Source organism: Panthera uncia, assembly GCF_023721935.1.
Source record: "Panthera uncia isolate 11264 chromosome C1 unlocalized genomic scaffold, Puncia_PCG_1.0 HiC_scaffold_3, whole genome shotgun sequence".
Classification (NCBI taxonomy): Eukaryota; Metazoa; Chordata; class Mammalia; order Carnivora; family Felidae; genus Panthera; species Panthera uncia.
This window is the reverse complement of record NW_026057584.1, coordinates 60,748,839-60,765,164: the sequence shown is the minus strand read 5'-3', so window position 1 is coordinate 60,765,164 and position 16,326 is coordinate 60,748,839. Positions and strand designations below refer to the sequence as shown.

The 16,326-nt window shown below is 37.8% G+C and overlaps 2 protein-coding genes across 8 annotated transcripts in view; one reads left to right on the top strand and one right to left on the bottom strand.

Annotated features, from left to right (window-relative positions):
* The window catches only part of METTL8 (methyltransferase 8, methylcytidine), a 98,944-nt gene extending 98,369 nt beyond the window's left edge, over nucleotides 1-575 (bottom strand). For 3 of the 4 annotated variants that reach the window (XR_007454364.1, XR_007454365.1, XM_049615541.1), the window contains exon 1: nucleotides 230-306. The gene's annotated coding sequence lies outside the window, so the exon portion shown is untranslated. Of the gene's footprint in view, nucleotides 1-229 lie in introns of all 4 variants that reach the window. The other variant, XM_049615544.1, reaches the window with a different exon arrangement.
* The window catches only part of DCAF17 (DDB1 and CUL4 associated factor 17), a 36,554-nt gene continuing 20,774 nt past the window's right edge, over nucleotides 547-16,326 (top strand). The window contains exons 1-8 of one of the 4 annotated variants that reach the window (XM_049615538.1): nucleotides 547-1,059; nucleotides 1,465-1,568; nucleotides 4,016-4,106; nucleotides 8,424-8,560; nucleotides 9,890-9,968; nucleotides 10,791-10,880; nucleotides 13,267-13,371; nucleotides 13,669-13,774. In XM_049615538.1, the coding sequence (XP_049471495.1) occupies nucleotides 934-1,059; nucleotides 1,465-1,568; nucleotides 4,016-4,106; nucleotides 8,424-8,560; nucleotides 9,890-9,968; nucleotides 10,791-10,880; nucleotides 13,267-13,371; nucleotides 13,669-13,774 (838 nt within the window). In that variant the 5' untranslated portion in view covers nucleotides 547-933. The remainder of the gene's footprint in view (nucleotides 1,060-1,464; nucleotides 1,569-4,015; nucleotides 4,107-8,423; nucleotides 8,561-9,889; nucleotides 9,969-10,790; nucleotides 10,881-13,266; nucleotides 13,372-13,668; nucleotides 13,775-16,326) is intronic. The other 3 variants (XM_049615537.1, XM_049615539.1, XM_049615540.1) reach the window with 3 other exon arrangements.

Here is a 16,326-nt window from a genome sequence, read left to right as displayed (position 1 = left end):
AGAAGAGAAAAAAGAGGCGAGAGGAAGGAAAAGGCAGCAATTATCGCAAAACCAGCCTTGTGTCCCCGCAGGCCACAAAAGGAGAGAGTAAGTCAATCCTAGTTTGGTGGGAATGCCAGCATCTTCCACCACTAACTCCTACTACAACAGCATTGTGCTTCTAGACCCGAAATGTCAACCTCATCCACAACGTCCAACGTGCGACTGAAGGGAAAGCCGCGGGCCGTACCTTTAGCACAGGACACTGCTTTGGAAAGAGGGGGGTGGCTTTCAACACAGCGCCCCTCCCGGCGCTCGGCCAGGGCCTCCTAGAGCGAAAGTCGGGAGCTGAGAGACTCGAGGGTAACCGGGCGGCAAGGTTTACACAGCGAAGCGAGACCAGGAGGCGGCAACACAGCGCCCCTAGGGTTCTGCCCCGCTCGGTACGCAGACCCGGAAAAGGGGGGCGAGCCCCACGGCGCAGCCTCCGCGCTGCCAGAGGAGGAGGGGCTGGGCGGGGTCTCGGCTGGTTGGGGCGGGGCCGGCACCAGAGCTCTCTTCCTGCCGCCTGATGGGAATTGTAGTTCTGGGAAGGAGCCAGGTTCCCTCAAAGGGCTCTGGGAACTACCTCTCCGGGTGAGGAGGGTACGGCTCCGGCGGGCCGCGCGTTGCGGGGGCGTCGCACTGTCCGCAGCCCGGTCCAGACTTGCAGAGTGTTTGAGTGGCAGGCCGGGAGGGGTATCTTTTCCTTTACTCTGCGCTCAGACAGCGCCAACCCCTCCTTCCCTCCCCCCACTGCCGTGCGCTCCCTGCCCGGCTCCCCGCGTCAGCTTTTCCTGGGCCCCTGGATGAGCTGGGGCCTGGAGGTTCGAAGGTAACGGCCGCTGCCTGGCGCGGAAGCGAGGGGCGCGCCCCTCTTCAGCCCAGCAAACCCCGCCCCCGGCCCTTGCCTCCATGGGCCCAACTCAGAAACCCAACGTGTGCCGCCAGCTGAGCCGCCGGGCGCTGGGCTTCTTCTCGCGGGACGCAGGCGTGGTGCAGAGGACGAACCTGGGCATCCTGCGGGTGCTGGTGTGCCAGGTGACCGCCGGCTGCTGGGAATGGGGCCAAGGGCAGAGGGGCGACTGGCGGCTAAGCCTCCTGCTGGGGTGCAGTTTTTACTCGTTAGCGCTTCCTTTTAAGAAGATCACAGGTGATGGACAGGGGTATCCAGGCCCTGAACCTGGGGAATTAGTAAATAGCTATTAATAGAACCACCGTATGCTTTTAGTTTTAAGCTTCTTATGTCTTCCTGCAAACAGTCTTCCTAAAATTTGGTCACACCGCGTAAAACGTTGAGGACAGAGTGAGGGAGAAATGAACATGTTTTAAATAACGTACGTGGAATTACTTTGAAAACTGTAGATTTAATTATCCCACTTAATATTGCTGCAGGGTAGAGACTTATGAGTTATTTCCTAAACCAAAATTCCTTGTGTCTTTCAGGAAAGTACTAAATTTAAGAATGTTTGGACAACTCATTCCAAGTCACCTATAGCCTATGAGAGAGGAAGAATATATTTTGACAATTATCGGTGCTGTGTCAGCAGGTATCTTGGTGAACATTTTTCCTGTAATTCACCTCACTGTTGATCTTGACTCATTTTTCTAGAACCACATGCTTTATCAATGTTTAATGAAATAGGAGAATGGAAAAATGAGCCCAAAAGAAGAGTAAGTGGTAAATGGGTATAATTTTAAAATCTTCTTAAACCCAAAGTTAGAGGTTTCATCTTTGCAAGTACCAATTTAAAATGAATTTACTTTATAGTGCAGGCAAAATGATAGGTTGCTCAGAGTATGGTGTAGTGTTTTATTCTGCTTAGAAGATAGCAGAGTCAAGGAAGTCAGGTATCTACTAATTATATGCTGCTTTAGAGAAAAATTTCTTTAAATTAAAAAAAAAATGTTAATGTTTATATTTGAGAGAGATAGAAGGACAGTATGCTAGTGGGGAGGGGCAGAGAGAGAGAGACTGAGACTGAATCTGAAGCAGGCTCCAGGCTCTGAGCTGGCGCGACAGAGCCCCAAGCAGGGCTTGAACTCTCAACACTTGAGATCATAACCTGAACTGAAGCTGGACGCTTAACTGACTGAGCCACCTACGTGCCCTGGGAAGAAGTTCTATGTTTTGTTTTGGAAGTACGTGCCTTTCTTTGCTTTAAGAGAAAATTTTCGAACATGCTTCAGAGAAAACAGTGTAGTGAACGCCCATGTACTAATTACCTAAATTCAAAGATGATCCAAATTTTGCTGCATTTGCTTATCTACACCATTGCTCACTTTTCCTTTATCTTTTAACGAAGTGTTTTAAAGCATATTCTAAACACCATGCTTTGCTTCTATAAAAAATATTAGACATTTTCTTTCTCTTAACAGCTTAATTAAGATATAATTCACACACTGGTGCCTAGGTGACTCAGTTGGTTAAGCACCTGACTCTTGATTTTGGCTCAGGTCACATCTCTCAGTTCCTAGATTCGAGCCCCATGTCAGGCTCTGCACTGACAGTGCGGAGACTGCTTGTGATTCTGTCTCCCTCTCTCTTTGCCTCTCTCTCTCAAAAATAAATAAATAAACATTTTTTAAAAGATATAATTCACATACTATACAATTCGCCAATTTAAAGTATACAATTTGATGACATTTAGTTCGTTGAATGTTCATTCAATGATAGGAATTTTGGTGAACCCTTGCGGTTCATATAGGCAGCCAACACTACAGTTGACTTTAGAACATTTTCATCACCTCAAAAAGAAAGTTTATTGCCTTTAGCTATTGCCCCAATACCCACATCATCCTCAGCAACTGCTAGTCTGTTTTCTGTCTCTATAGATTCATCTGTTCTGGACATTTCATATAAATTGAATCACATAGTATGTGTCTTTTGTGATTGGTTTCTTAGTAGATTACCAGTTGATAATAAAAGATATAATTCAAGAACAGCCAGATGGAAGAGTTGCATAGGCAAGTTACATGCGAAAGGGCATGGAATATCCATGCTCTTTGAGCACACTACTCTCCCTGAATGTCCATGTGTTCACCAACCTAGAAGCTTCTCCCTTTGTTAATATATACATTTCAAGGTGCCTGGTGGCTCAGTGGGCTGAGCATCAGACTCCAGCTCAGGTCATGATCTTGCATTCCTGGGTTCAAGCCCCATATCCGGCTCTGTGCTGACAGCTCAGAGCTTGAAGCCTGCTTCAGATTCTGTGTCTCCCCCTCTCTCTGCCCCTCCCCTGCTCGCACTCTGTCTCTCTCTCTCTCTCAAATACAAGCAGTAAAAATATTTTTTTTAAATAGTAGCTTAATTTTAAAGTACATCAGTTAAAAAAAAAGGAAAATATCTATGATCATATCTCAGTAGTAATCAGAGAAGTATAAATTAAAAATAAGGGACTATTTTTCACCTAAAAATTGTAGTTTCAATACTGGCAGAGGTATAAACTTGTTCAATTTTTCTGAAAGGCAGTTTGGGAATTAAAAAAAAAAAAACAACACCTTAAAGGTATTTCCTTTTTTAACCTATTAATTTTCATTCTAAAATAAAAGGACTCTTTTTATCTAATTTTCATTTTACAATATTGGAATAACAGTTTTTGAATGCCATGGAATTCAGCAGAGATATTCACTGTAATCATTCAGGGTTAAAGAAAGAAATCAATATGACCCAACTTTGGAAAATAATCTGCAGGTAAGTATATGTATATAAAGAAAAAGCAGAAGAAAATGAACCAAAATGTTAATAATGGTTATTTTTATAATTTTATAGTATTCTAATCTATGTTACTGTATTTTTCAGATTTTTTTCCAGTGAATTTCCTTTTGAATTATGTGATCAGGAAAAAAATGTTAACATTTAGTTAAGAAAAGGAAGACAAAGTAGCAAGTTGTATCTTGGTATTCCAAATCTCTAAATAGAATAAATCACTCAAAGCTGAGCAAACACTGTCTCAATGAATAAGAAGAATAATCATTCATTTTTCTTTTTTCCCAGTGTTGCATCAGAGCCAAGAAAACTTTATGAAATGCCAAAATGTTCCAAATCAGAAAAAATAGAGGATGCTTTATTATGGGAATGCCCAGTGGTAAGATTTATTTTTAGAGTATTTGTTTCTAATGCATTTTTTGCTTGAAAGAACTGATCATTGTTGATATGTAGTATAAAGGAACAAAGCTTTAATATCATAGTGATTCCTGAATCTTGAAAGGAGTCAAGAAGAGAGAGTGTATCCTTTGCTTATTTTTCCTCAGGAAATAACTTATATCTTAAAAAATTATATATTAATATTATGAATGTATTTTAAAATTTTGATGCTATTTGTAAATCTTAAAAATTAGAAAAAAGTTATGAACTGATTAAAAGTTTTGCAAGCAATATAAGCTAGTTTAGAGTTATCCTCAGTGTTTAAGAGATCATTCTACTGATTTAAGAGATCATTGTATCAAAATAAGATATTTATTTAGGACAGCAGTTATGTCACATGGCTCTGTGAAAGTAGACTTATAAGTTTCCTCCGTGAATCTTGTTAGGAAAATACTAAGTCAAAAATAAAAAATAAAATAATAAAAGTAATACAAAATAAAATAAAATAATAAGATAAGCTCACTCCATCAGACAGACTAACATTGCCCTGATGTGTATTTTTCAGAACCGTGTTTTCATAAATAGCATCTTCTACTTGCTAGAGGAGTTGAGAGAATTGACTTGCACACAAAATAAGTTTGGAATATTCTGAGTTTAAAAGGCTAAACAAGTTTATTTATAGAATTACTTCTCAGAGCCTTTAATAATACTTAACGATAATACTAATGTTCACAGTGATTATCAAACCGTTTTCTGAAACTCTTGATTATAGGACTTCCTTTTTTGAGATATATTTCTACATATTAGTTTTTCATGGGATCAGTGTTTTAAGAACTGTACTTATGACATACTGTAGCAAATTAATCAGGTTTTTGAGTCTGGCTGGTTGTTTTTTAGGAAAAATAGAACTTAAAATATGTGACCAAAAATAATGTTTAAAAGAAAAGAAGCTATCCTTTGAATTTACTATTAAAATTCTCTCTTTTGTCAAAGACTACTGTTTTTACATAAAATTGTAGTTTTCCAGAGCTGCTGCTTTCTTTTCCCTTAGACACTTACTCTTTTTAATTTTTTTTTTTAACGCTTATTTATTTTTGATACAGAGAGAGACAGAGCATGAATGGGGGAGGGTCAGAGAGACACAGAATCTGTAACAGGCTCCAGGCTCTGGGCTGTCAGCACAGACCCCAATGCGGGGCTCGAACTCACAGATGGTGAGATCATGACCTGAGCCGAAGTCGGACGCTTACCCAACTGAGCCACCCAGGTGCCCCTACACTTATTCTTTTTAAAAAGAGACACGTTTTTAAAAATCAGAAAGTTTTACATCTGTTTTCTTCCCCAATTTCTTACTGAAAGCTGAAAATAACTGTTGTGCCCCCAATATCTAAAGCCTTTTAATCTGTTTTCATTGGTTGGGGGAGGAAGGTGACAGATTTTTTTTTTTTTTTATGTTTATTGATTTATTTTTTAAAGAGACAGCAGGGAAGGGGGCAGGGAGACAGGGAGAGAGAAATTCCCCAGCAGGCTCCTCACTGTCAGCACAGAGCCCCACGTGAGGCTCAATCTCACTTAACCCTTGAGAGCATGACCTGAGCTGCAATCAAGAGTGGGTCGCTCAAACAACTGTGCCACCCACGCACCCCAAGGATGACAGATTTCTTAATTGAGAAAAGTTTTGAAGACACAGTATAAAAACACAAAAAATTTAGAGCAATCCTTGAAAAAATAGAGTTTCTAGTAATCTAATTCCTATTCTCACTTCTCTTTAAACATTTTCTTCTCATTTGAAGTTAAGCAAGATTTTCCATTAAGAAAAACTAAGAAGGTTATCATTTATTGTTGTTAACAGATTGATGTGAAACTACATTTAAATTAGCACCCTTTTAGGGGCACCTGGGTGGCTCAGTCAGTTAAGCATCTGACTTGGGCTCAGGTCATGATCTCCCCATTGGTGGATTCGAGCCTCGCATTGGGCTCTGTGCTGACAGCTCAGAGCCTAGAGCCTGCTTCGGATTCTATGTCTCCCTCTCTCTATGCTCCTACCCTGCTTGCATTCTCTCTCTCTCTCAAAAATAATATTAAAAAAATTTTTTTTTTAATTAAAAAAAATAAATTAGCACCCTTTTCTGAGACAATGTGTGAAATGCAACTTTTGGTTTAGGAAAATACCTCAAACCTATTATATATGCTCCTTCCAATTCTTTTTTTTTTAAATCTCCAGGAAGTGAGTGGTGCCTGGGTAGCTCAGTCAGTTGAGCATCCAACTCTTGATTTTAGCTCAGGTCATGTCACAGTTTGTGAGATCAAGCCCTGCACTGTTAGTGCAGAGCCCGCTTGGAATTCTCTCTCTCTGCCTCTCCTGTGTACACACACACACACACACACACACACACACTCTTCTCTCTCTCTCTCTCTCTCAAAATAAATAAACATTAAAAAAATCTCCAGGAGGTGATACTTATGTAAGACACCACAGACTAAAAATGTTTACATCATTGTATGTGATTTTAGTGTAAGACTTCCAGTAGTTAAACACACATACACACACAACCAAGAAACAAACACAGAAACTGAAAGGAAAGACAAATCTTTAAAACCATATATAAAATACCTATGCTTTTATTCTTTTCTATTCACTTTTTAGCCAACGCAAATAGTAGATTAATTTTAACTTCCCTATTCTTAACTTTTGTCGTAGAATTTCCTTTTTCTTTTTAATGTTTATTCATTTTTGAGAGCGGGAGAGAGAGAGTGCAAGCCGGAAAGGGGCAAAGAGAGAGGGATTCAGGGGATCTGAAGTGGGCTCTGTGCTAACAGCAGAGAGCCTGACGTGGGGCTCAAACCCACAAACCCTGAGATCATGACCTGAGCTGAAGTGGGAAGCTTAGGAAGCCTAACTGACTGAGCCACCCAGGCGCCCCCCAAGAACTTCCTTTTTATTTTACAAATTAAAGTAGAACTCTTTGCTTCTCTTTCTTTTCCTGCCTTAGACTTCCACCTTGTGGCAGCTGATCAGTGGCAGGTATGCCCAAATAGCCATTACCTCCCTTTTTGGGGGGTAATGCACTAACAACAGAGGGCATCTTTTTTTAAAAAGTTTATTTTATTTATTTTAGAGAGAGAGACCACAGAAGGGGCAGAGAGAGAGGGGGAGAGAGAGAATCTCAAACAGGCTCCACGCTGTCAGTGCAGAGCCTGACATGGGGTTCAGTCTCATGAACCATGAGATGACCTGAGCCAAAATCAAGAGTCAGACACTTAACCAACCCAGCCACCAACAGAGGATATCTTTAAAACCAGGTCCATCTTCTGTTTTTCTTTGGCTGCCTTGATTCTGCATTCTAGCTTTTCATTTGGGTTAAGAGTAGAGCTGCAGGGGCGCCTGGGTGGCTCGTCGGTTAAGCGTCCGACTTCGGCTCAGGTCATGATCTCACGGTCCGTGAGTTCGAGCCCCGCGTCGGGCTCTGTGCTGACAGCTCAGAGCCTGGAGCCTGTTTCAGATTCTGTGTCTCCCTCTCTCTGACCCTCCCCCGTTCACGCTCTGTCTCTCTCTGTCTCAAAAATAAATAAACGTTAAAAAAAAAAAATTAATTAATAAGAGTAGAGCTGCAGTGAATCATGGAACAATTTGCCCTCTTGCCATTTTGACTTCTGTCAAAAAGACAGTCTTAGAACAAAGAAACATCTATTCTAGCAGATGACTCTTTTTATTGTTTTTTAAATTTTTTAAAATGTTTATTTTTGAGAGAGAGAGACAGAGCACAAGCAGGGAAAGGGCAGAGAGATGGAGACACAGCATCTGAAGCAAGCTGCAGGCTCTAAGCTGTCAGCAGGGCTCGAACTCATGAGCTAGGAGGTCATGACCTGAGCCTAAGTCAGATGCTTAACTGACTGAGCCACCCAGCTGCCCCTTTAGCAGATGACTATTAATTCTTATGGTTTTAAGAACTGTTATTGTTGTTATCATTGTTATCACAACAGCATTGTTAGTAATACTCCTATTGTTATGATGATGATTGGCTTACACTTGTTGAATTACTTAATGATAAATAACAATAAATAATAAATTATTTCAGGTACTGTCTAAGCACTTTATGTGAATAAACTCAATAAGTTAATGATGAAAATAATAACCTACAGTCTTTTCTTTCCTTGTCTTAATTCTCTATTTGTACATTTAATATTTCCTCTTTGGTTTTACATAGCTATTTCTTTAAGGTTTTAGCTAGTTTCTTTGGACATAGATTACTGCAGATTGTTCATGACCAGCCGGTTTCATTTTTACACCTTGATTTTTATTTATTTATTTTTTTAGGGGGAAATACTTCCCAATCCATCAGATTATAAATCCTCACTCATAGCACTGACTGCACATAATTGGCTATTTCGCATATCAGCAACTACTGGAAAAGTCCTTGAGAAAATATATCTTGCTTCATATTGCAAATTCAGGTATTAAATGTGGCTTTATTACTCAAGATCTTATTTATATATATATACATATGTAAATATAAGCCTATCAAATAAATTTGAGACTTGTGGCCCAGGAAATTTCAAGCTTTTTTTTTTTAGTTTACCATTGTATACCTGGATCTCAATTTATAAACCTATTCTATTTTTCTTTCCTCATGAGTACCTTTGAAGGTCTGAGGATAACAGACCTTTTATCATTTATTGTTGTATCACTCTTAAGTAACTAACCTGTAATAGTTGGCAGATATCACCCCCACCCTTTTTTTTTAAGTAGGCTCCATGCCCAACGTGGGGCTTGAACTCACAACCCTGAGATCAAGAGTCACATGCTCTACCAATTGAACCAGCCAGGTACCACCCCTCTCCCGTTTTCATTTCCCATCTTTTTTAAACTTTAAGTGTTTGTTTTTGAGAGAGAGACAGAGACAGAGACAGAGCGCAACCAGGGGAGGGGCAGAAAGAGAGGGAGACACAGAATCCCAATGAAGCAGGCTCCAGGCTCTGAACTGTCAGCCCAGCGCCTGACGCAGGACTCAAACTCATGAACTGTGAGATCATGACCTGAGCAGACACTTAACCCACTGAGTCACCCAGGTGTTCCTAATTTCCCTTCTGCAAATAGTATTTTATATGTAGGTTGTACTTCATGGTTGATTTTCCTGAAGGTTACTCTGTTTCAGTTAAATATCTGCCTAGTACAATCTAAGAAGTATTTTTGTTGTTGTTTGTTTTTAAGCAATCTCTACATCCAATGTGGGGCTTAAGCTCACAACCCTGAGATCAAGTCACATGCTCTTCTGACTGAGCCAGCCAGATGTCCCTAAAAACTGTTATTTTAACTAGTAGTTTTTAAATTTCATATATATATATATATACACACACACACACACACCTATACAGGTGTGTGTGTGTGTGTGTGTGTGTGTGTGTGTGTATTTGGAGTGAATAATGCATGCAGAATGTGAAAGTAACATTTTTAATGCTTTTTGTAACTTCCATTTTAAAGCAGGAATAGTTTTTTGTTTTCTAAGTTTTGAATACTGTTTGATCAAACACAGAGTTTATTCACTGACACTCTAGAAGGATTAAAGTTAAATATATATATATATATATATATATATGTATTTTTTTTTAAATAGGAGTTATTGCATAAGGATCTAGAGGGAAATTTTAAGTTGTTTTTGTTTTAAAATAAATTACTTTGTTTTATAATTTAAATAACTAAAGAACTATTTAGAAAATACTATTATATTTTGATTATAAAGAAACTGACCCCAATGAATAACCTTCTCCTCATTCTTTTATAAGATATTTGAGCTGGGACACTCCTCAAGAAGTCATTGCAGTCAAGTCAGCTCAAAACAAATGTTCAGCATTGGCCCGGCAGGTAGACATCTTTAAGTATCAATAAATAAATCTTAAGCATTAATGGAATGGATAAATTGTCTGCAAATTTGTTGTGAAAGAACTAATGATCTTTGATTTCTGAAAAATGGTATAAAAGTTGTTTATCACGAGCTTAAGAAATACCCTTTAAGCCACTCTGGAGAAGTACAACAGATTATTTTACATTCCATAGTGGAAAGAAATTGAACCTTGTTCTTCAAAGTGAGGGAGCTATCTTTTCCAAACAGAAAAATCATTCAAGCTTTAACTGTTGATAATTTCTTCTCATCTCACGTAGACATGTCAGCGTAATGCTACTTTCAGGTGATACGACCATAACTATGTGTCTTTTGATTAAGGTCTTTATTATTAGAACTCCAACTTACAATATAACTTATACTACATTAATATACCATAATATATGTATAATAATAACAATTTAATTATATGGTATATGGTAGATATTATAAATATATATTTATGCTGTAATTGTAATATGGAAAGTGTATTTTGTTATGCAGTAGATAAAATGTTTTTGTACAGTATGTAAAATATGTTTCATTGTTAAATGTTTACTGTTAGGTTTACTTTTATAGATTTTTGTGTGTATGTGCATGTGTGTTGAAGGGCTAAAGGTTTAATGGACTTATTTTGAACACATATGCCTTCCTGTTTAAGTAACTTTGCAATGTAGACGGAGGTTTTCATGAATTGAAAACATCCACATAACTGTATGCTAGGATAGATGGATGTTTTCAACTCATGAAAACAGTGTTTCTGAAGTTCTTTTGAGAGCTGCCTATAATTTAATCTTTCCTTGTAGGCAGGCATTCAACAGCCTATTTTGCTGTACCTTGCAGTGTTCCATGTTTTACCTTTTTCACTCATAGGGATTCTGGAGATCAGCAAGAAGGTAAGAACTTACTTCTGATTTAATTGCAATATTAACTTTTTTATAAAAGATCGGATGCCGTTGGTTAATTATTTGTTTTATTAAGTCATTTGATTGCAAGTGTTCCCCTAATTATAAAAAGCTTTCTGATCTAGCTTGTTTCATATCAAAACACATGAGAATGTTTCATTTAGGAAGAAAGTCTAATCATTCCTTCCTCTTTCTACATGTTTTTATGCCATTCAAGTGCATAGTGTTGAATTACCTTTGGTGTCATTAACAAACCACTACTTTACAAAATTATGAAATGAGGAAGGTGGTTTTTTGCAGAGGGATATTCCAAAGCTCATTTAAAATGACCATTAGGAAGGTGAAAAGCTAAACAAAAAGCCTCATTTTAATTGCAAGGTATAGATCTAAAACTTGTTTTATGATACAGAAACAGCCTTATAAATTAAATATGTGAGTTTTCCAACTCATTCAGTTTTAGGTTTTATTCTTGTCATTGTTCTTGATTTATAGGCCATGATATGGGAGGAAAGAAAGGACATACTTCCTTTGAGTAAAAGAATCAATAGCTACTTTCCATTTAAAAATTGTTACTTAGTCTGGGGGGATAGTTATTTATTCGTCTATTCTACTAGTCTTTAATTAAGTATTACTGAAGCAGATCTTCAGAGTCCGCTAATAGTCATTAGCAAATAAGATGAACATGTTAAAAAATTTTTGTAAAAGCATAGTATACTAAACTACATAAAGGCAAATGAATAGTATCATTACTTGTTCATTCTTGGCTTTGTGCCAGGCACTTTGAGTAGTTTACAACTTTGTAATGTATGATGTATTCCACTAGGAAATTAACCAAATCCTAAGTGAATGCAGAAACTGGAATTAGAAAGTAGAGTTGACTCCAAAGTATGAACCAAATTTTAAAATAGAGTGGCTACTTTATTATAGCACTCATTATTTGAAAATATGTTTGAATTACACAAGTCTTCTTTTTCAAAGTGGGAAACCAGGATCCGCCAATAAAAAATTATGAGCTAGTCAAGATCAAAGCAAAGAAAGCATAATTATCCTTCTAAGAGATGACAAAAAACATAACTTACGAATTTAATTGTTTTCTTTGTGCTCGTGGATTAAGTAATTGTGTATGCTTATTACAGTCCAAAACAGGAATGAACACTTAGCTAAGTCATAAATTGTTTCTATCTATTTTTACATGCCTACAATAATCATTGGAGGGATTTGGTTTTGATTAGGGTTAGTTGGAATTGAAGCGTATCTTTCACTTACCATGTATAAAAGACTACCCATGGGCTGGCTTAGAATGTACTTTAAGCTATTTATTGGGGTAGTAAATTTTCACTAAGTAATTAGAAACAGAAACAGATTTTCACTTAATTTCTACTTGTTCTTTCATTGCTATGAAAATTTGTCTATGTTGGCTTTTGTAAATATTAAAATAGGCACAGAATCAAGTTCTTTGTCAGAGCTCTGTGGAGGATTATGACAGGATCCGTTGCATAGAACAAAAACAGAAAGGGAACAAAGAACCAAAGCTTTACTCAAGGTTAGCCGGTCTAAATGTCTCTATAGGTGTTGGCTTGGTCTTTAACATGTTTGGGTTTTATATGACTAAAACACCTAGCTGTGTTAGATATTTAAAGAACAAAGTAATAATAAAATTCTGGAATTGGCTGTTTCTCATTAGAAGTACTTTCTCAGAGCCAATCTTTTCCCTTCTAGCTGAAAACTGTCTCTTTATAAGTAACATTTTAGCATGAAGAATAGGTCTCTATATTTACTATGCATATCCTGTATGGTAGAATTAGATGGTCTCAGTGTATGCCTACGTCCATGAAGAATGGGATTTGTTGGGTTTTTTAAATTTTTTTTAATGTTTATTTATTTTTGACAGAGAGACACAGAGCATGAGCGGGGGAGGGGCAGAGAGCGAGGGAGACACAGAATCCAAAGCAGGCTCCAGGCTCCGAGCTGTCAGCACAGAGCCTGATGCGGGGCTCGAACTCACGGACTGTGAGATCATGACCTGAGCTGAAGTCGGTCGCTCAACCAACTGAGCCACCCAGGCGCCCCAGAATAGGATTTGCTATTAAAAGATATTGGCAAAACTGTAAAGCAAATGGATGAGGCAAATTAATGCTGCTGAATCATTTTGAAGGTTATATGCTACACTCCCATTAGTGTTCCAGTTTGAGACTCCAGTGGCCTACCACCCTAATGACACCTTAACTTCAGGTCTCTAAATTATAATTAAGTTATAATACTAGGCGGCAGTGATGTTGTAGTGACCTGAATATTAAGCAAAGCACAAACCACTGTGAACACTCAAGAGGATTGGCCTTCTGGTCTTTTCTCAGGTGATATCTGCCTTTCCCCTCAGATTTTCGGGAACGTTACAGATGCTACCTTGTCTCATGGGATACTGATTGTGATGTACAGCTCAGGACTGGTCAGACTCTATAGCTTCCAAGCCATCATTGAACAGGTACAGAAGCCTGAAATTTGCCATATTATAATAACTTGAATTTTGGACTGAGGTATGATTTTTTTTTAATGAGATGCTTTAGAGTAAGGCACTTGTGTAGATTTCAACTCTACAAAACTGTACAAATGCAGAAAGACAAAGTAACGTTTAAAAAAGGGTGGGAGGATAAATAGAAAGGCCCTTTAAATAAAGACATTTTCTCTGTCAGATACATGTGAATTTAATTTTTTCTCTCTCCAGACAGCAAATAAGTGGGTGCTAAAGCCACCGTTTTTGTTTGTTTTGTTTTGTTTTTAGTTCATGCAACAGAAACTTGACTTAGGGTGTGCATGCAGATGGGGTGGGACTGCTGGAACTGTAGGAGAGGCTCCTTTTGGCATTCCTTGTAATATTAAAATCACAGGTATGGCTACTATGTAGCATTTTTTTCACCTTAAAAAATAAGTGGTCATATAAATAGTTATTTATTGTAATCATCCAGTGTTTTCTCATAATTTAATTATAAACTCAATTCATTTTACTTCTATATAGCTTATTCCTTGCTACTGAATAGGTATTGGCAAAATCTATCAGTTATTCATTGAACTGAACACCTAGTGATACTGAGTCTTGCTTGGCATTTAACTAGCAGAAGGCAAAGCCCAACATCACTGAGAAGAGAAATGTAAATTAAAATTATCCTAAGATACATCTTTTCAGGTTTTCAGCTATCAAAAAGTTACTAATGGGGTTGTTAAAAGTACAGTATAGAAGTATATAAGAATATAAAACTATATAAAACTATAGTCATTTATTGTTGGAGTCATTTGTGGAGGACAGTTTGTCAATATGCAGCAAAGTTTTAAATATATATACTCCTTGAACATTTCCATGTCTAGGAATTTATACCAGATACATTCATATGTGTACAAAAATGACAAATGTACAAGTGTAACATTATTTCTAATAGCAAGTGGTTAGAAACAATGTATAATTGATAGGTGACACTAATATTATTTCATTGTTTGGCCGTATCATAAATTTAAGTGTTACAAAGAAAGAATTTTTTTGTATTGTTGCAGAGCAACTCCCAATATATATTAATAAATGATAAAAAGGAGTGTAAAACTGTACATAAAAAGCTTCATTTGTATAAAGAATTTGTATTCACATGTTAAAAATGTACACATGAGCATATACTTTTAGATTTGCTTGGAATATATGGAAGGACACACAAAAACCTGATAAACAGTAGTTTCCTCTGAGGGATACAGATGAAAGGAAGACTTATTTTTCATTTTGTATCTTGTGCTACTTTTTGAATGTGGTGCCTACATTACCTTCACCAAAATGTGGTTCCATGTGTATGCATGTACACCCACACACACAGCTCCTTGAAGTTTTAAGAACTTGACCTGTGTATCATTCTATGGATGAACTTTGAATTTGTTGAACCAGTTCACTGCTTTGGACATTTAGGTTGTTTTTAATTTTCTGTGATTACAGATAACTAGTAATGCTTGAATCAATTATGTCATTGTGGGTGGCAGAATGGCCATTTGAAAAGATTCTGTCATTCCTTCTACCTTTAATAACTGACATTTTTCTGTAAATAAAAACTTTCACTCATCACCTAGGGATGAACTGTAATTCCTCCTAAAAAGTCAAGGTAAATACTTACTCTTTCTCTTTAAGTATCAGTATTCAAGCAAGGATTTGGTGTTAATAGTCACGTCCAAGGTGGCAAAATATTTTAGAGGTCAGCACACATATATAATCACAGTGGATTCATGGATTTCCATCTATCCAAAATTATATAGTTACAGTCATTATTCTTCATGATGTTCAAATTGCCCCAAATTTGGCCAGTGAGAACTCCATTTTGACATACCCCAAGAGTCTTGGGGAATTCCCTTGCTCTTCTGGAACAATAATGTATCCTAGGTTTACCTTTTACTTTCCTTGTCCTCGATGTGACAAGGAGAGAACACCCTCATTGACTGTGTTAGTGTGCTAGGACTGCTGTAACACCACAAACTGATAGCTTTAAGCAACAGAAATTTAATCTCTTACAGCTTTGGAGGCTAGAAGTCTGAAATTAAAGCATTGCCAGAGACCACCTCAGGTCCTCTGAAGGCTCTAGGAAAGAATCCTTCCTTGCTTCTTCTGGCTTCTAGTTGTTGCTGACAATCCTTGGCATTTCTTGGTTTGTGGCAGCATTGCTGCCCACTCTGCCTGTCTTCACATGGCCTTCTTCACTCTGTTGTCTTCAAATCTCTCTCTCTCCTTATAAGAACACCAGTCATGGGTTTTAGGACCCACCCTTATCCAGCATGATCTCTGCAAAGACCCTGTTTCCAAATAAAGTCATATTCACCAATACCAGGGGTTAGGGGTTCGACATATCTTTTTGAGGGGCACATTTCAACCCAAAACATAGACCAAGATCTAGTTGTGCTCAATGCATCTGGGTGTCTTTATTTTTGGTGAACAGAGCTGGGAAATATATTAAAAACCTTTTAGTTCATCCTCGTATTTCTAAATTTGTTCTTTGATTTTTTTTAACTTTTTTTTTTTTTGAGAGAGAGAGAGAGAGAAAGACAGACACAGAATGCACGTGGAGGAGGGACAGAGAGAGAGGGAGATACAGAATCTGAAGAAGGCTCCAGGCTCTGAGCTGTCAGCACAGAACCCAGTGCGGGGCTCAAACTCATGAGCCGTGAGATCATGACCTGAGCCGAAGTTGGATGCTTAACCGACTGAGCCACCCAGGAGCCCCAATTCTTCTTTGATTTTATATTTGTATTTCTTTTGGCTCCCACTGAACTTCTTGATTCCTAGTGAAACTTTATCCTATAATATATATGTGATAATCTTAAAATTGCCATATCAATGCTACTACTGAAAACTAAAGTACAGTGTGAAGGTTAAGATTTCTCTGCAGTTCCTTTTGTCCTTAGTGTACAGCCCAATAAG